Genomic DNA, 21433 nt, shown 5'->3' on the forward strand with positions numbered 1-21433 from the left:
CTCAGTTTTAATGAAACAAAATTCCTGTTCTTCATTTTTTTCCAAGTGTGAGCCCATGAACTTTGTTCCTACCACTGTGGTTGACTTTTCATATTGCAAACTTGTTCTATTCTTTTGCAATTTGTAAGGATCATTTTTAAAAAAACCAAGGTCTCTAACATTTGCTGGGTAAGTTGGTACAGCACTACTAGCACCCCCCCCCCCCCCCCCCCAAATTGAAGTTAATATTGCCCAATAAATTTTTTTGCTTCATAATCATATCATCCTCTGTTGGGTTTCCTTTTCCTGGAACCTGCTACTTTGGCGATAAGTTGTCATTCCCTGTTGGAACTAAAATTGTGACTGAGCTTTCGATGTTCTTGGGAAGAAGGTTGTTCTTTGTCGAAAGCCTCCTGATACTTGCAAATAAAAGATTGAGAGGTGAATACAACATTCATAGGATTTGGTGTTATCCCTTCATGAACCACCTGGTTTCTATGGTTCCACAAAGTCCATAGGGTAGTGAAAGGAGATTGAAGATATATATTCTTCTCAGGGTCCACTAGATCTCTTCTCAAAATGAAAGCAGATAGCTATTGGTTGGCTGTTATTTGATTTAACTCTGAGGTATGGATTGAGAGGTTTGATCCATGCCAAATTGCTCTTGCAAATGGACAATATAGAAGTGATAAGATATGGATTCCTCCTTTTCATAACATAAGGGGCATGTGTTGTTGGTAGGAATTCCCCTCCTATTTAAAACGAACTTTACTAGCAAACTATTATGAAGAAGTTTCCAAATAAAAGTAATAATCTTAATAGGGTCTTTGATTTTCCAAACGACATTCCACACACATTATTAGGAATAATTTGTTCTCTTTGCTCATGGATGGAATGATTGGAAAGGTCTTGAATTAATGATTGGTTCTAAACCTGGTATTCACCAGTGGATGAATGCCTCCACAGCAATCTGTCAGTGCCATTATCAGTCTTTGGTAGGGGATATTTAAGCACCTCTTTGCTAGTTAAGTAGGGATAAACTTGCCTAACTAAGTCGGGCTTCCAGTCTTTAGTGTTGTTATTGATGAGATCAGTAACAGTGCCTAAATAAAAGTTGCCCCCATTGGGAGGCTGTGGTGAACCATGGAACCATGAGGAATGATTGTAAGGAATATCAAAACCTTTTACAAATAGCCATCTCCAAATCCATGAATGATGTGATTTGCGTTCACAGTCTTGAATTGTTGTTCTAGGGATATATTTTGCTTTGAAGGTTTTAGCTAGCAGTGAGCTTGGGTTATGGATGATTCTCCAATATTGTTTTGCAAACATGGCTTAGTTGAAAATACTGAGTTTTTAAAGTCCGAACGCCCGCGCCCCCCCCCCCCCCCCCCCTCTCTCATCCCTCCCTCCCTCCCTCTTAGACTTGCATATTGTATCCCAATTTAGGAAATGAAGTTTTCTCACACGAGGATCATGACCCCAACAAAAAGCTCTAGTGATGAATCCATTTTTTTGCAAATAATTTTAGGCTAGAAGTCTTGCGAAAAGAATAACCAAAGTTGGAATAAGAAAGTCCAATTCAAAAGGTAAAATTTTACACTTGTCAATTGTAAGAAATTTATCAATATTTTTTACTTTGTGCTAAGGTAGTGTTCTAAGTTTGTTTAGTCACTTTAGAACTTTTTTTTTTTAGATAGTTATAATATGTTTAGCTCAAACCCTTTTGTCCCTCCTAGACCCCTGTGTACTTTGTGTATAGAGTCAATTAAGCTAGAAGGGTCTTGGTGGTCACTTTAGAACTAGGTTGTCCCATATTTACATAAATTTTACTCAATAGAGGTATTAAATAGAGTATAGTGGAAAATCAGTCATTAAGGAGACTTACCCCCTACTAAGCCTAGTCAGAAGTGTGTCTTGATTTATAAAGATTTTCTTTTCTTTTCTTTTTTGAGAATCTATTTATAACCTTAATTTTTTTTCAAAGTCTTCATCTCCCTTTTCTACTTGCCTAGTGATAATGTATTAAAAATCGTCAGTGAGCCAACAATCAAAATGGAGAGCTCCTAAAGACTTGCAAAGATGAATACACTCTCAGAGAGCATCAGTGTGGGATCGGCCTACTAGCCGACAACCCTTCAATGATTAAGTCAACACGTCACAAGATCTCTAAGAACTCTTAAAGCATAAGAGATTTAGAATTGTATTTTTCAAGTACTTCGAAATAGGGGTGTCCTGGTGTGTATATAAAGGTCTGTGGATGACCACCTGATGCCTATAAATTTTTTGATCTTGAAAACAAAATAATTTTTTTAATCTGGTGATGCGATTTTTCATGAAGAAAAATTTCCTTTTAAATTGAAAAATAGTGGGGGTGAAGAAAATATTTTGTCACAACCTAGTTCTTCTACTTCACACTTACAAAATCAAGAAAATTTTGAAATGGAACCTAGAAGGAGTAAAAGAGATAAAGTTGAAAAGGATTTTGGTCCTGATTATTATGCTTTTAACATTGAGGAAAATCTCCAAAATTTAAAAGAGGTTTTAACATCACCTGATGCTATATTTTGGAAAGAGGCTGTAAATGATGAGATGGAATCTCTAATTTCTAATTGAACTTGGAAATTAGTAGATCTTCCACCTGGTTGTAAGACCATAGGTTGTAAATGGGTCCTTAGAAAAAAGTTGAAACCGGATGGATCAATAGGTAAGTTTAAAGATAGACTTGTTGCAAAAGGCTTTAAACAAAAAGCTAATCTTGATTTCTTTGATACATTTTCTCCGGTAACAAGAATTACATCTATTAGATTGTTAATTGCTATTGTTGCAATTTTTGATTTGAAAATTCATCAAATGAATGTAAAAACTGGGGACCTAGAGGAAGAGATCTGTACAGATCAACCTGAAGGCTTTGTAGAGCCTGGACAAGAAAGTAAGGTATATAAGCTAACTAAATCCCTATATGGCCTAAAACAAGCACTTAAGCAGTGGCATGAAAAGTTTGATTCTTGCATGATTAAGAATGGTTATAAATCAAATGAACATGATAAATGTATTTATTCTAAATCATGGAATAATTTACATGTTATTATTAGCCTCTATGTGAATGATATATTGATTTTTGGCTCAAATATGCATGTTATAAATGAGACGAAAAATAAGCTTAAAAGTCATTTTGATATGAAAGATCTTGGTGAGGCTAATTTTATTTTGGGCATGAAAATTACAAAAACATGTGATGTAATATTTCTTGATCAATCACATTATGTTGAGAAAATATAATTTTCATGATCACAAAAGTGTAGCTACTTTTTTTTTTCTAGTGTTCATTTATTTCCTATGAATAATGATAATGAGATTTTTAATCAAAAGGATTATGCTAGCATCATTGGTAGTTTGTGTTATGCTATTGATTGTACTAGACTTGACATTGTATATGCAAATTTACTAGCAAGCCTAGTAAAGATCATTGGCTAGCTATTGAGCGAGTCATGAGATATTTAATTGGTACCAAAAGCTATGGCTTATTTTATAAGTATCCTACTATGATTGAAGCTTTTAAAGATGCCGATTGGAATATTTTGTCAAGTGATTCTCTTTCTACCACTGGTTATATTTTTACCTTAGATAATGGTGCTATTTGTTGGAAATCTAAAAAGTAAACAATAATTGCTAATTCAACAATGAAAGCTAAATTAATAGCATTAGCTTCAGCCAGTGAAGAGGCAAATTGGCTTAGAGGTTTGTTATATGAAATTCCACTTTGGGAAAAGCCAATTCCACCTATATTAATTCATTGTGATAATACTGCCGCAATGGTAGAGTTAAAAACTGTTATTATAATGGTAAATCCAAACCTATAAGAAGAAAGCACAGTATCGTACGATCTTATTTAAGTAGTGGCATCATAACTGTGGATTATATTAAATCTAATAATAATCTTGCAGATCCATTCACCAAGGCCTTAGCAAAAGATAGGATCTGAAATACATTGAGAGGGAGAGGAATGGAACTAAAATCCATAAATTAATGAGCCATGTATGAGGATACCTAACCCAAGGACCAGAGATCCTTAAAATTGGGTTCAAGGAGAAAAACGAATCATATGATAGTCGTAAGAAATGCACTATTTATTATTTTAATTATTTATTTTGTAAATAATTTTTTAATTGTTCCTCCCTATGATGTAAGTGCATCTATCCTATAATGTGGAGAGGTTGAATAAAAAACTCTTAATAAAATTTGTAGCTCGTATTAGTGGGGTGTCAGAATTACACCTGTTGGGCTATTGTATCCCTAGGAGGGACAAGTCAGAGAAGGTCTATACCACTTACAAAGTTTATCAACCAATGGCTTGAATCTCCTTAAAGAAAGCGAGTGTCACGCCTCAGTCCAAATAATGTTGTATATTTTCTTTCTCTTCAAATTAATAATATTTAAAAGTATTATTCAATTTCTTTTTATGTTATTTCTATTATTATTGTGTTTGCACCAACAAGTCTAACTATAATTCAATTATTAAATATCAATATATATTTATGAAAGGTAAGGGAATAAATATTAGTTGCAAGACTCACAACGTTTGCTTTATGAGGGACGAGACATTACCCTAAAATTAAAGACGGGTCTTCTTAGAGGTGTATTAATTACCAGTTATCACTTATCAGCTATCACACATACGAAGACCCACAAAGATCCACGCAAAGAAGAGAAAGTGTGTGTGTGTGTTACAAGGACCTGTTAGAGTTCAAGCTTTAAAATAACCCAAGCTTGAAGAAAGTACTTTTCATAGTAAGTTGCATCCTATTAAGTATAGGCAATTGCGGCGTCCCACTAATATTGGGATGGAGATTCAGATGGTGATGTGTTTTTTGCAACTCATTTCTACATCGTAGGGATGCTCATTAACAAGGACTTCAAGGTATCTTTCCATCGGTAAACTCAAAGTGCACTTGAACTAATAAGGACTCTAACCTTCACTTCTTCCCATTTTAGATAACTACTCTTAGCTAAAACTTAGGCAATACCCATTAATTAATTTAAATTTAAATTATTTTAATATTGAAATATACCAACCCATCCTATACTTACTATTACAAAAGTTGGGTTCTAAAAAGCATGATTGTATCAAATGAGTGAATGACTATCTTCTCTTTATGACAAGTGTCTACATTCTTATTAATTATTAAGATAATTTATTTTAGATTAAACTCTACAATCTGCCAAGAGCCTTGTAACTTATTATCATAAGTATCTAAAAATATTCTCTAGACCATATTCTTAAAACACCCATTAACTTTTCCCATATTTTATTATACGGTTAAAACTCTATTTCTAAAATTTTGAGTGACTTATTAATCATTGAAATAGTTTCTATGATAACAGTAGAATATTTATTTTTTCATTTACATATAATTTTTATTTAATCCGTGTAAGAATAAGACCTATGTAATTGTATAGGAAATTACAACGGAGGCGATGGAATTCGAGCTTGGGGACACAAAAGTACTACTTGGTGCTAGTATGGACTGCAATTATTTGCCAATGTCTCTATTTGGGAGTAATAGGAATCATTTTCTGCGCTTCCTCTTTGCTATCTGGTATTTTAACTATGGTTCTATTTGGATTGCATGTGGAAATCTTAGAAGGGGAAATTCGATTATGTCCTATTTGCTAGCTTATCCATGTCCAAAGCAAAATGCTCAGGATTGTTAAATACATAAGAAATCTTTCCCTGAAATAGTAACATTGAAACACATTTCAATAAAGGATCTGCTAATTTTCACAAAGTTCTTTGGCTGTTTTGGAGCTTCTCCCACCATTACCATTTCGGTTGGAGAGCTGCTCCTTACTTTGAGGTCACATCACATGACTCACTTCTCCCACCATTATCTTTTATGGATCGTTTATAGCAGTTCATTGTGCATATTTATCACAAATGATGTGGCCGAGAGGTTGAGACAGTAATACTAAAATATAAAAAATGTGAGAGACACCATAACACGTCGGGTTGATCACAAGTAGGTTGGATTTGGGTTGATCCTAAACCTGTCATTCAATCCGATCATGTCAAGTTTGAAAGAAAACAAACCCTTACCAGCCAATCATCACCGAGTAATTGACCAAACAGGTCAAAGAGTTTGGCGGTCATGAAGAATTGCAACGCATCTACACAGAGAGCAATTACTGTGCAAACACGATTGCGAAGATGGGTTGCACATATTTCCCCTTGATTATGTTTTTTCTCATTTGTATTCAAACTGCTCTAGTAGAGTTTGTACTAGAACTGTTTCGTTATTGTTTTACTAGAAATGGTCATACTTGGAAATAGAAAGTATGTGTACTAGAAGCTTTAGGGGTTATTCCTACTTTCCATTTCCAAATTTTGCAATCCTCCAATCCAACCAAGAAATTTTTGCAATCCCCCTATCAGGTATTGGCCACGTTTTGTTAAGTATAGCTGTTTAAGGAACTGATGAATAGGCTCTTAATTCATCATTACTCATCAATATGTACCCCACTGCTTTTCTAAATGAAAAAAATACAGCCTAGCCTCGAAGACCTCGTTGGCTGACCAAGGTTCAAAATCCATTTTGGTGCCAACCACCAACTTGAACCTTCTACCCAACACCAAAGAAGAGAGAGAACCACTAAAAAAGGCTTTCAAGGCATAACAAATCGGTAACATTACTCATCGTTTAGCTTCAGAATTGAGTTTATTTCTTTTTTGGACAAGTAGAACTGAGTTATACAAAAAACTATAAAGTAGAAAAGGAAATCTTAATGAAAGATCTGAAAAGAATGGAAGACAGACATAAGTAGATGAACATTATTATTATAATATAATCAAAATATAACTAGTTCTATACAACAATAGTATGTGTGTACAAACCGGGCCTGAAACCAAAAAATAAGGGATTCAATAGCAAAAATTGAGCCTGCAAATACATTGAGAATGGGAAAAAAAATGTATAGGGAGTGATTGTGAACCTTTTATCAACAAAAGTCCGAAGTTTGACATAGGCAGCGATCCTGTTTCATTAAGGCTTAGTCCAGATATCTTCATCAAAATCACCTTGGTCAGCTACCAGCCCATGGTTTTGTTCAGGAACAGCAGGATCAACATGAAAAGAGATAGTTCAAGCATAAACCTAGGACCCGTTATACGTTCAAGAATTTGCTGCCACCTGTAAGTTCAACCAGTAGATAGCTGCTGGTAAAGCCTGTTATCCATTTCAGGATCTTCATTACAGTCAGAAGAGTGTCTAAAGGAGCTAACAATCTCTAGTCAAACATTCACCCAACTGATCTTTGGTAATTTGAGCAAAATTATTCAAAATATGAATGCAAGTTGAATGCTTCAATCCGATGACGCTACTAATACTTGCTAGTATGCAAAAATAAAAGAGACAAAGGTCAGTATCAATGATGATACCCACTGAACCAAACAGAAGATTTCTGAAAACAATGGTTCCATGTAATGGTTGTTTTTAACTGTCTTTATTTTGCCTTTGGATGCTGAAAATTAAACCTAAAACCCCACCACCTCTTTACAACCCGAGTGGAGGCTTATGCACATGAAACAAAGCGGTCTCCTAACAAGTAATAACCAGTTTATGAAAGATGATAATAAGAATCCCGCACAAATGGTTTGAGCTTCTCATCTGCTCTCACATAAAGCAGAATAAGATATGCAGTATGCAATGTAAGAAGGCTACAACAGTGGTTTATGCACACAATTACATTATGCCTAGACTTGGTTTATAGCGGAAACTTACACCATTCATATAGTCATGACAGGTATCCAAGTTCAAAAGAATGATAAGCATCTTACACACACTATGAGGACCTACAACAACAACAACAACAACAACAACAACAAAACTCACCAATTTCCTTCAGCTGAGTCACTGTTTGAGGAATTTATTTCCTCCTCCGCTAATTCTTCAAGCATAGCACGCTAGCATTCATTTATTTCACTAAGAAATAGAATAAAACAGAACACAAGTGAGTCAATACAGCTCACTGAAGCAAATTAGCTCCAGAACTTCAAAATATCACAGGAAAAAACAAAAAAAAAAAAAACAAAAAACAAAACAAAAAAAACAAAACTTGATGAAGAATTTTGCTTTACTATAGTATTGGGAATGTAAAACACAATATCAGTCTTTGCAAAGAGCCGATTATCTGACAGTCCTCATAAAAATGGGTGATAATATTACAGACATTAGTAAACTCAAGTGATCAGAATCCAGCCATTCACATAAGTACACTCCAATGGAAACAATAATCAAAAGTATGCCCTAAGAGCTCTTATTGGGGAACCTAGCCACACTGCAAGACAAAAATAATAAAGAAAAGAGGTATAAGGCACAACAAAGATGAGCCTGCCTAGAAAATATAGTATGCCCCTTACAATCAGTCACGTAAATCGTTCCCAATTTTTTTTTTGCAGGAAGGAATGGGGTCACAAATAGTAACTAACATGCACAAACAAATCAAATTAGAGGCAAAACTTAAGGCATGTAAACAAGCCAAGCAGAAACATGAAGCTAGTTCTGGTTGAACTTGGTTCCAGTTTGACCAATCCCAACTTCATGAGCAAAGCGATTTCTTTATTAGTCACAACAATTTCAAGAACTCAGAGAAAACATTGCAACATTATGAGGTACCATGGCTCTAATAACTGGCTTCTCTTCATCATAAGCAATCATGCATCAGCAATCAAACATTTTTAATCCAATTTTATTTTGCTAGGAACCAATACAAAGCTTTTAAGAGAAATTTTCGATAACTATTCTTATTACAAAGTGATACCGTAGTTATTAATTTCTCAATACTATCGGAAAGGTAAGGTAGCAGACATGTATATAATATCACAATTCTTTGGATTTTTTTTTTTTTTTTTTTTTTTTTGAAACAGACAGATATATGTATATATAATATCACAAATTTCTTAGATCAAATATCAATATTCAAGTGTAAGATGAGATTAAGCCAAAAATTACTAAGGAAAAATCAAACAAAGAAAAATAAAAGGATTGGATTACGTACATCATAAGCTTCATTGATTTTGTGAAACTGCACTCCACAAATGCTTCCTCTGCATACGTCCAGATGATACTAGTGCCAAAAAAAAAAAAAAAAAAACAAACAAACAAACACAATTTTAAATCAATCAGAGAAAGTTCTATTTGACATGAAAAAAAAAAACAAAAAAGAACAAAACAAAATCAATCTTAAAGATCAAATTTTGAAATTTCATTTATATAAATATAAGCCAAGGTGATTTTTTTTTCTTTTGTCTTTAAAAAAAAAAATCCTAACCAAACCTAGGATTTAACTTTAAAAAATCCAAACTAAACCAAGAAACCCAAGAATAAAAAAGAAAAAAACCTGCAAAGCAAGCTGTCTGAAAGCCTTCTTGACATCAGATTCAGAGGCACCAGGTTGGATTTTCAAAGTCTTGTAAGATACTATTATTGAGAGTTTTACATTGTCACAAGATACCATCTAACGTTAATCGTGTTTAAAAAACCGGGAACCTTTTTTTCTTATTGGTAAGTTACACTCACACCCAATGGGTATGAACCCATGATCCTGCCCTCCACTCACACTTGTGAAAGGAAGAAGATCTATTTGAGCCAAGAATCATTGGCTTGAATAACCAGGAACTTATCAAAGAGATGATGCACGTATACAAAAGGTCTCTTCCATAATTGTTTCTTGTCTTAAGATACTTTCCTCTTGAAAAGTATAGTCGAGGTAAACAGAAGTTCAATTTTCCAGTAGATATCTCTGTTGCAACTAAGTTATGACTGACAACAACAACCAAACCTAGCAACACCCCCCCCCCCTTCCCCCCCAAATACAACAGAAAAAATAAAATAAATAAATAAATAAGTTAGCACCCAAGTTTGGACCACTTCAAGTGTGTGATCTACATAGACTGTATGTTTAGCAAGTCCTTGATTAACGAAAACTTTAAAGTTAGAACTCCATCTACTGTTAAGAGTTTTCATTTTTTATTTGGGATAAGAAATTAGAATTTATTATTGAAAAAAAAAAAGTAAAAAAGAAGATGCTATCCTAAATACAAAAGATGTATAAAAAGGAAAAGCCAGGAAGAGAACACAACAAGAAACAAAGGCTACAATCCCAAATACACCATTATAGAATGTCATTCATACAAAATCACAAAGAAAAAATAACTCCCCTAAATACACATTAAGTTCAACATCATCATCTGTGGGTGAAAGCTATTGCAGAAATAGGCAGCAACAGAATATTTGAGCATTTAGGCTAGAATTATAAACCAACAAAGAGTAAGAAGCCTACGTGGGAAAGTTAACATGGAAGCGAACATACTGATCTCCATGGTCTACAAGAAAGCCACGCTTTGGCAGTCCTGCAGCAACTTACAATGTAAGCATAGTTTTTTTTTTTTTTTTTTTTTTTTTTTTTTTTTTTTTTTTTTTTTTGTGGGTGGGGGGGTGGGGTGGGGGGTGGTGTGGTGTGGTGTGGTGTGGGGAGAGTTTAGGGTGGGGATGACAATATAACTTTACCTCTTAGAACCAGAAGTTGTCCTGGCTGAACCCCTTTTGGTATCTGAGAAGGCCAAAATTGTAATGCATCAAAAGCCAGTGTCAAAATGAGCTGGTGCATGTCCAGACAAGGGCCAAAAGATATCGTGTACACCAACAGACATGGCCTGGCATATTTTTACATAAAAAGGTAGGAACTTACAGAATCACAACAATGAAAAAAATTTCAGAGCTGCCATCATATCACTAAAATCATCTTCTGATTCTCAGAAAACTAAAAAATCTTTCTTGATGTATTCTGTACAAAAGCAGTTTCTGAAGTTTCATCAGATCACATGTAATCTTTTCCTCATTCTTTCTAAATAAAACTAAAAGGAGGGGAAAAAAAATAAAGAAAAGAAGAAGAAGAGATGGGAGAAAAAAACTTGGGAAGGGAATGTTTACAAAATTTGGGGAGAAAATCTAACTGTCATGCCGATTGCTTTTGGAATTTAGACTCTGTGCAAAATTGCTGATATAAATTAAATCCGTCTTGCCATTTAGACCATTTCTTCTTCAAAACTTTGTATATCTTTAATTCATTTGGCCCGAAGTTCTTGGCAGAAGTATCAAATCTCAAATCAGCGGGGCAGAGATCATCAAACAGTTCTGGTCCAACGGTTTCCACCAAGCCATTAGGAACATGCTTCTTCTCAGGCACTTTAAAAATCAGGTTATCAAATTTCTCATCCTTAAAGACATTGTCTTGTGCGTGATCCATGGCAGAGCACTTAAATGCAACTGGATGGTATATACAAAAAGGTTTTGGTTTTTGAGAACTGCCCCACATATCTTCTCTTTCATCAGCAAGGGAGACAGCTTGGTCGCCAAGAAGCTCACAACTAGAATCTGACAAGGCCATTTCACTGGCCACCTGCTTGATTTCATCACATTGCAGGCTAATTTCCCTCTCTAATGAAAATACACCTGCTTCTTCTTCCGATTCTGAGTGGCCATTACGATACTCATGAAGTGTAAGTAAAATAGGAAGAGGCAGTACTGGACCCACTAGAGCATCATCCTGCTGCACTTTGTGTGACCACTTATTGCTACGGCATGAAGGCCTTCTTAGGAAGAAAGGAGGCAATTGAGGTAGGTCAGGGACAACTAGAAATTCCAAAGATACTTTTTTCTGGTCCAAAAGTACCTCAAGGAACTCTGAGTAGTTGGAATAGGCCAGTTGTAAGAGTTCCATTGGCAGGCCTGCCCACAACCTTCTCAAAGCAACCTCATGTATGCTTGCTGGCAAGCTGATGTCATTAAAAATAACAGAAACTGCAGGAGACGATCTCAATCGACCAAACCCACAAGCCTTCAACTTCTCACACAAGATTTCATGAGATTCTGAGCTAAAAGATTCCTTCTCTCGAGGACCCTTGCAAGGCTTTTTCAATTTTGAAACCAGGACTTCAGTTAGACTACCATTCAAATATGCAGAGAGTTTATCAAGTTTCACGTACTTAAATCTTCTAGGAAATTTGTACTCCTCGTCATCCATAATATACAGGGAATTATCTTTAAAATGGAACCGTTCTATGTGAAGTTCTTTCAACTTCCACGAGGCACAATAGCTTTGTGATTCAAGCTTCCCTGATGACATAAGTCTTATCAAGGTAAAACCACCAAATTCATTCGACTCAGAAAGCATTGCTGATAGATCTTTGTCTAAAATGACAAAACCCAAAGCCAATTCTTTCTTATGCTGCCAATCAATCCATTCAGGAAGATCATCCTTCAAAATCTCCTCTCTCACAAGACAACTTCCACATTGACACTCACGACCCGACAATAAGAGATCTGAAGGGAGCTCCCACGCATAATGGGTTTTCAAAACTTTCGAAACTTCAGAAACAATGGATCCTCTCAAGGTTGGTAAAGTAGGTCCATAACAAAATAGATTAAACTCACAATTCTGAAAAGATCCCAATATAATACAAAAACCCGATTCAGAAGCCCACCTATATTTATCATCCCTTGAGTTTGATCTCAATTCCGACAATCTAAATACATTAATATGGCACGGATTATCAAGACCGTGAGCCCATTGCAACAGCGGCATCATTGGTTTCCGCACATCACAAAGAACCAACAAACTATCTGAGGCCAATGCAAAACAGAAACCATCAGATCCCGCCATTGTAAACGTAAGGAACCGTTCATTTTGAACCAAAGTATACATCCTCAACATCTCAACCTTAGCTAAACAACTCACAGCACACCCATCAAACCTCAAATCGACCAAGAAAACAGCATCAGACCGGGCAACAATCAAAATCCTAGGATGCCAACTGAATTCACAGCTCAACCATTTACAGTTCCCGGAATCAGCATCAGCATCCCACGATACAGACAACTTAGTCCCTCTAAAACGCGCATTGGAATTGGAAGTCCTACTTCTTCCAAAACAAGACTCCAAATCAAACAAGAATAAAGCACCACTTTCTAACAAAACTACACTCTCCTCGGGTATATGCGGACTCCAACAAGCATACACAACAGAACTAGTCTTAAAAACCTTAGAACCTAAATAAGAAACTCTGGGAAATTTACCAGAATTATGAATTTCCTGAACACCAAACCAATGCACAGAGCACAATGTAGAAGCCAGCAAATACCCAACAGCAGTGGAATGATTATAATTATTACCTTGAAAGGGAAAAGGGTTGGGGTTGGGGTTAACCGCGATCCTGAGAATGCGGTACTCGAACCCGGTACTTTCGTGTAAAACGTCATCGTCTTTGGCGCCCCAAGTGTCGAAACGGGAAGCTTTGATAGAGAGAAGCAAGAAGCCGAGCCGGTCGGAGTTGGGACCGGTGGGGAAGAAGAGAAGGAGGGAGTTGGAAAGAGGGAGGCGAAGGAAGGAGAGGAGGTTGTGGGTTTGAGTTTGGAGGAAAGGTGGTGCGGCGTTTGGGAGAGATGGAGAGGTGAAGAGAAGAGAAAGGGTTTTGGGTTTAGGGTTGAAGAAGAGCGGACCCAATATGGGTTTTGAGTCTGAGTCTGAGTCTGAATCTGTGACGAGAAGTGGAGGTTTGAAAACTGATGATATTGGGAAGAGGGATTTCCAGTCCGACGATAGCTCCATTTTTCACTCATTCAACCTCAACCTCTCTCTGCAATTGTTTATGAAGAGTTTTAGATCATGATTCTACAGTACTTGGCTGGGCCCTATATTTTTACAAAGCCCAGAAAAATAGAAGCCCAAACAAAAGAGATGGTGTGTTAAAAAAAAAAATCCAACGCACCAGAAAATACCAAATCAAAAAGTCTGATCACCTGCTAAAGAAAGTCTGATTCACCGCCGAGAGCTGTACTTGCACCAAATTGGTTAGTTTTGAGAAGTTGTGGGCCTGTTTGGCATTATCTCAAACCTCTGGAGTAATTAGTGTAATTTACCAAACAAAATTTTTTAAATTTTTAATATTATACATTTTTTCACCGCATAAATTTTTAAAAAATATAAATAATATTACTAAAATAACATTATCAATGTTAAATTCTATGTATATGTTGCTTAAAAATATACACATAATTCAATTTTGAGGATACCAAATTTTATATGAAACTTAATTTTGTTAAAATTGAGTTTCAAAAGCTAAATAATTCCAAAACAGATCCATTGTCCTAAATATTTTTAAAAATAAAGACAAAACCCCCATTTCTCCGTACTTGGGTGCTAATTCTACCAGGCTTTTCATCAGACATGTAGTGTGCAATTCCGAATAAGAAATCCATTGCAAAAATATGAAAGAAAAAGAGCGATTTCTGGGTATTGGGTCCATCCAATTCTTAACAAATGACATATTTACATGCTTCGGAGTTCAGTGTACCAAGTATAAAGAGAGAGAGAGAACATACCAAGCGACAAAAGCTAACAACTATGAACTGGAAGTCTCTGGTTTGATTCTCTTGAAATCTTAGCAGCGAGTGAGTGAGCTACGTAGATAATAATAGAACGATTCTTATTATTTCACTGCAATGTTCAAATCATAGGATAGAAGCACGCAAAGGGAACTCAGCTGCTTAGCTCAACCAAGTTACCAAAAATAAAAAGAAAAAAGTAAAGAAAGAAGAAGTATCTCGTGGCTAAAAATAACGCTCGCAGATACATTCAGATTAGTTTTTAAAAAAAAAAATCTGTATACAGTTTTTGAAAACAAAAGAAAATTTGTTCCCTTACACTTTGGGTTTTTTTTTTTTTTTTTTTTCCCAAACTATCCTTCAAACTCTTCCTATGTTTTTTTATATGACAATTTTAAAAATTTAATCGTTAAATTACATATACTTATTATAACTTCTATACTTACAAAATTTTAAGAAAATCAAAGATAAATAGCTATATCATCACATATTTAAATTTCAAATTTTTGTGATAAAAAATTATACTTAAAAAATATGTTTATTGATCAAATAGTAAATAATATCTTATTTGAATAAAATTTGACATGCGTGTTAAGAATATAAAGAACATGTAATCCAACGATTAGCTTTTCAAAATTCACATTTAGTTTGGGAAAAAACTTTATCCTTTTTTATTTCCTTGATTTTTTACAATTTAAAATTTTTATTCTGGCTTTTCATTTTTATTATGATTTCATATTGGATCTATTTTTGTTAGTAATCTTTTTGATAATTCAATTACAACAAGGATAGGGTTTTTAAACCATGAAGGTCTTGGAAAGATTAAGAAGTGTTAATTAATTGAGCTATCATGTTTCCATTATATGTATCCACCCTTTCACATTGGATAGGTTCATCTCCTACTACATTCTCATTCGGTACATTCTCATTCGACTACAAGTAGGGTGCCTTTTGCATCCTATAATAGACTTTTGCATCCCACAACTATAAGGCACTTGGCATTTTCATTAGTCGATAAGTGCCTTTCATGTTTAACTCTTTCAAAAAATAATACCACTAAAATGTTGTGAAATGCAATAATTTCATTATTGTAATGAGAAAATCATATTATGGATGAGCATGTTATGAACATAAATGGACTGCAAGAAAAGTAGAATCAAACACTAAAGACCAAAATAAAATTTTAAAACATAAATGGCCAGAATGAAAACAATTCTAAGTGTACTTTAGTTTACAATCACCCATGCAAGCTACAATTGAGACGTTACTAAGTAATGAAATATTATGGTGCTAGCAGTGGCAACAAAATTGACTCAACGCTACCTGTTTATGTATTTTATAATTTTTAGTATCTTATTTGCATTATTTATTTTAATAAAAAGATATAGTTTTTGGTAACTTTTATACTAAATATGTGACAAAAGGCTAGTTTGATTTATATTTTCAAAAATGTTACATACACCAAAAAAATTATAACATAATAATCAATGAGGATTCCTACTAGGGAAGCAACAATATGGAGCAAGAGTATTCACATCCATTCTGCTAAAAATTTAGCACGGTTTGCTAAATAAGTTAGTATTTAGCATACCAAAAAACTACTTTATTTATTTTAATATACCACTTAACAATATAGCTTACATCCCATATCCTATTCTTATACCACTTCATTTAAATATTCTTTTTTTTAAAAAATTCTTTATTAGTATTTCTTTATGCATGGAAGAGGAAGAAAATTGAATTAAGAACAATTTTTTAATGTTTAGTGTAGTAACAAGTAAAAGCAAATGTAGTTATGGCTCACAAGATGTAGATCTTTTTTTAGTATTTGGGGTGCTAAGGAATGCTCTTAAAGACCATTATAGGATAATGAGGGAACATCAAAGGCAAGGGCCCAACTTAAAGAGAAGCTTCAAACATTATCTTAATGGCTTACTAGTTACTAGTGATTAACCCACTTTGCCCTTTGCACAAGCTTATGTCCCTAATTTTTGTATTCAATTTCCAACCATTATGTATTCTTGCAAACACTTTCACTAATTTGCATGGAATTAATTTTCTTAGAGAAACCCCAAGTCCTTGATCTAGAAATTAAGAAATTAATCTGCTTCCTAGCCAGAGACACTTTGTTCCAAAAGAAGTACTCAATTTACATCTTTTGGCGTGTGCTTTATAAAATCCTTGTTTTATAATGCTAATAAGATTTTTTTTTTAAATGTATGTAAACATACTTACCAAAACCCTAAGATTTTGAAGGAAAAAAAAAAAAAAAAAAAAAAAAAAAAAGAACTACCAAACAAATTAATCCACTCTTATTAAATTTCATTTGGGCCCTTCCCAAATGAATTGATTGTTTGGAATTTGAACGTGTTGTGAGATGCAAAGGGCGCCTTACTTGTAGTCAAATGTAGTAGGAGATTGACCCATCCTATGTGAGAATGTAGATACATGTAACAAAAACATGATAGATTTTCTTGAGAGGGAGAGCAAGTATTGATGAAGAGCAACAAATAGTAAGCGTGCGTTGTGGGTTGGAATTTGGCACATCGTATGGAATGACAGATGTTACACTAAAGGGGTCCAACAATACATCCTCAAACACTTCTTGTCCATGTCCACCTCCCCGTGTCTCTCTCCACTGGATCACATTTTTGAAGAAGTAGGTTCCGATAAGGAAGCATTCCAATCCATTTATTGGGCCTCGAAGTCTAGATCTATCAATAAAGCTCTTAGGCAATATTTGCACTATGTAATTCCATAGACAGGACAGGAAATGGCATAATGAACTTCCTACCATGCTCAATCACTTGATGTAACTCCTTTTACATTTCTTTAGAAATGTGTGATATTGATTAACACAATATGGGAATTTCATGTTAATTAAGAATTTTATCATGAATTTTTTTTTTTAAAGAATTTTTTAAATTTAATTTAGTCCTTTGTGAAAATTTTTTGGCTCCCTCATTGTATGCTAGCTTCCCCAAATCCAAAGTTCAGGCTCCATCTTGGTGGTGGTGGTGGTGGAATTAGTCACAATCTAGTGGTGCTTGTCGCTGTCACAAATTGCCACGCTTGGAGGTCGCATATCGGAGATTTGAGTTTTCTATCTTACTGCCACCAACTTTCATATTAGAGACTAGCTTGGTTTGGTTTTTGCGGTGGCAAATTTGGGTATTTAAAGGTTGATTTTTATAAGAAAACAACAACTCATATCCATCCATACATACTTGCATCCTCATATGCCAGCTCATATATCAACCATTTTGATCTCATTACTATTTAGTAGTTGGCCCGCATATAATCTAGGTTTAAATAAGGAGAAAAATTTTGTTTAGCAAATCATCCATTGATCATTTCAATAGGGGATATTACACAAAGCATGAAATTATAACACAATAAGAAGAAATGCCAAATCTCATGCTTAATCCAAGCATAATTATCTTTCAGTAGTTTTATGTGCTTGTAGTTTGGAAAAAAGTTTGTTAGTTCACAGTTTTATACATGGAAAACGACAATAGGAAGTTCATGGGTTCAAATAATGTGAAATTTTTGTTTAGCATTTTGATCGTGAATGAGAAAATTAACAATTTGTTTTAAATACAACATTTAAATAAAAAAGTTCATAAACATAAACATAATAATTTTATATGCTAAATTACAAATTACCCATTTAATTTATGCTAAAATTGAAATGAATTCAATGACTTTAATTTCAGTCAGTTTAATCATCTTGTTTTAATTTCAATCATTTATTCCTCCTATTAATTTTTGTTGTGGTTGTTGTTAAGTGCCAAGAACAATGTAGTTATGATTTTTTTTTTTTAATTCTTCCATAAAAAAATTTAAAAAAATTAATAATAAATATTTTTTGAAATGGACATTTATAGTATTGTACAACTCCGTGTTATGAAAGAATGAAAAATTTAGATTATTTTTCATACTTCTTTAGGAGTGTATGGGAATTTGTTATGAATTAATCACCACAACTGAATACTATTTCAAGAATATTAAGGGCCCGTTTGGTAATGTTGTTCTAGCAACGTTGTTTATTTTTTTGAAAATACATGTGGGTGAAAAAGTATGTGGAAATACGTGTAATATTATTTAAAAACTGAAAACTATTATTTAAGTTGTGGTATCAAACACCCCCTAAGAGGCTGAACTCCCTACGAGAAGAAAATAAATATAAAAACTATACTTAATTTTTTAGCTATCAAAAATACAAAATAAGGTAATTATTTTTATTTAAATCTCAATTATTGACAAAGTTAGCTTATATATATACATATATAAAAATTATATAAGTATAATTTTATTATTATTTAGGTTTGTGCTTAATGGCATTTTATTTTTCAATATTTAAATGTTTTGCTGTTGTCTTTTATCATTAGATGCTTAATTAATTCTAACAATCATGTTCACTTTTCATATACCATTTTAAAAATATTAAAGGGTTAAGATTCAATCACAATCCAGGAAGCTATACTTGAAGCTGCCATCAAGGCTAGAGACTTGGGATACAACTTCCTTTTGTTTCTCAGTGATAGTAGAAGATCAGTTTTTGTATCCAACAGAAAATGTACACCCAACTGGCAGAAGAGAGTTTTGTTGGAAGATTGGTCTAACTTAGTCAACTCTGACTTAGTCCATCACTTTATGCATGTCCCAAGGGTTGTAATTAGTAATGTTAGCCACCTAGCCAAGTTGGCAACTAAAATGCCAATTAACCACTGTATTTTTTAATCAACTCTTTTGTAAGCTTTTCTAGATTTTTTTTTTTTTAAGGTAAAAATGAAGAACCAATTTTTAAATACAATATTTAAAATAAAAACTTTATAAACAATTTTTTTGAGAGTTAAAAACTATATAAACATAAACATAAACATTCAAATTTTCCTATATAGAGTATAGAATTTCTTTACCACTCTTGGGGTTGCTTGACACAATTGTAAAACGAGGAAAGCACTATGTGTTAGTTTAGAGATAACAAAATGGTAGCTTAGTTGTGGGAAGGACGACAATCACACTGGACTCTTCCATGTATACAATTCTTATTATCCTATGCATATATATATATATATATATAGGTCAAAGGTGGTGCTATATTTTGGGGTATTACCCTTGCATTCGATGACTTTGCTGAACTTTTAAAGATTGTGGATAATCTTGAACTTTGACAATCAAAAAGTGGACAAAGAGAATTGAGTGCAACTATGATCAAATATTTTTTAAATGATTATTTGATATACATTGTCTATACTCTTTTTTTTTTTTCCAATAAAAGTAGAATCTCACGATTCTTGATCCGATTCAACGATTCAATAAAATAGACTAGCTTGGTTTGGTTTTTGTAGTGGCAAATTTGGGTGTTTAAAGGTTTTTTTTTTTTTTTTTTTTTTTGTGGGTTTGTGTTGATATTTGGTTTGATTTGTGAGGTGGGTGTGGTGGTTGATTTGGATTTAGATTGATTTTTAGTAAGAGAAAAAAATAATATTTAAATGAGTTAGGAATAGAGTATTGAGACCGATATAGTTATCTATTAATGGCAAAACCTAGGTACAATACTTATGTACTATTTCTTAAGTTCCCCTCTTAAGATTTTGTCATGTAGATTTTTTTTTTTTTCATGAAATGAAAGTGTATTTTTTAGTTAAATAGCCACATAGTTGAATCTTAAGATTGGAAACTAAGGAACAACATCTAAAGGACTATACTTAAGTTTTGTCCATCTGTTAATAGTAAATTAGTGAAAGTAACAAATATGACCAAATTTCACTTAAAAGTGTAGCAGGGGCTGTGAGGCTATTGTGAATGCTCTAATTGTTATGAGTTCTCTGGTCATAAATTGAGCTTGAATGCCTGAGTTCAAATTAACATATTCATTTTATTTTATTTTTATAGAATTGAGTTCAAGTTAACTCAATTTGTAAAGATATGACATTGGTTCAAATCCTAATAATAATAACAATAACAATGAAAACAACAGCATGAGTAAACCTCTCAATAATTATAAAAACTTTTTTAAAAAAAAATAAAAATGGACAACCATTCAATATTTTTTTAGTATTTGAGAAGTGGTAACCTTAATTAAGTAGTTTTTGCTTTGCTTGCATCCAGTACTCCAATGCGGACTCGACCGATGATGACCAAGTATAGTGTCGGCCTCATATTCGTCCAGTTTACTATAGTACTAAGCAGAAGCTTTCCCCTGTCAAAGGTTCTCCTGCTTTTTAAGACACAAATTATTTTCATGTATTGGCAAAACTTATTGAATAGTGGGACCAGTATGCACCCCTAGTGATAATGGCACGAAGGAACCAAAAATGTTTCATACAAGGCCATTAATGATATTTTGTAAGATGCTAATTGGTGGCAGAAATTATTTATGTGGCTTATATGCGTTATAAAATACTACAATTTTAATTTCATTCCATGACATGTCGGTGAATTCAAAACGACATTTGCATTTGCATTGGAATCGCTTGTAATTGAATGCTGGCATTTGCATTGGAAGTATGTTACAAGTTGGCCTGTATACTGTCTATTAGAAGGGACGTGTATTATACAGTATATTTACACAGTTTTATGCACAACCCAACAAATAACTTAGACCGTGGACCACCGCATATTCTTAGTACGATGGTCACTCCACAAATATAAGTGCTTGTAGTTGTGGGAGACAAGAGTTGGGGTTCAAATCTTCAGAAGGAAGTTTCACACACGTATACATTTAGATTAGGTTAAAGTAGAATTTCTATATTGTAAAAAATAAATAAATAAATAAATAAAATAAAAAACCCTTAGACAGTGAATTAAATTCATGATTTCCAAGTTAGAAACCATGACTTTAAAAAGTCATGATCTTAGTTGTTTTTTGAACCGCATAATACTGTGTAAAACTGTTTGTGTTCAACAAGTATTACTATTGGTAGTTAATTGTAAATTGCTCAACATTGTCTCTCCTAAAAGTTTTGTATTCTCTCAATTTCATGTAGATTCATTTCATGATTTAT

General features: G+C 33.7%; 1 protein-coding gene across 9 annotated transcripts; it reads right to left on the bottom strand.

Moving 5' to 3' along the window:
* Window positions 1-6845: 6845 nt before the first annotated feature.
* Window positions 6846-14650, bottom strand: LOC115958896. 9 transcript variants are annotated; one of them, XR_004084713.1, is made up of 6 exons: window positions 14418-14650; window positions 10545-10587; window positions 10318-10387; window positions 9034-9102; window positions 7869-7958; window positions 6846-7202 (listed from the first exon to the last, which is right to left on the bottom strand). XR_004084713.1 is itself a non-coding variant. In XM_031077159.1 (3 exons), exon 3 carries the CDS (start codon window positions 13642-13644, stop codon window positions 10993-10995), a length of 2652 nt encoding a protein of 883 aa, XP_030933019.1. In that variant the 5' UTR covers window positions 13645-13672; window positions 13836-13867; window positions 14418-14650; the 3' UTR covers window positions 10765-10992. The 9 variants fall into 9 exon arrangements, 5 of the variants coding, with proteins under 5 accessions (XP_030933019.1, XP_030933018.1, XP_030933017.1 ...); XR_004084712.1 differs by having other exon boundaries at window positions 10545-10690; XR_004084714.1 differs by lacking the exon at window positions 14418-14650 and adding an exon at window positions 13209-13290.
* Between the last annotated feature and the right edge of the window lie 6783 nt (window positions 14651-21433).

The sequence above is a fragment of the Quercus lobata genome, chromosome 9, assembly GCF_001633185.2.
Source record: "Quercus lobata isolate SW786 chromosome 9, ValleyOak3.0 Primary Assembly, whole genome shotgun sequence".
Taxonomy (NCBI): Eukaryota; Viridiplantae; Streptophyta; class Magnoliopsida; order Fagales; family Fagaceae; genus Quercus; species Quercus lobata.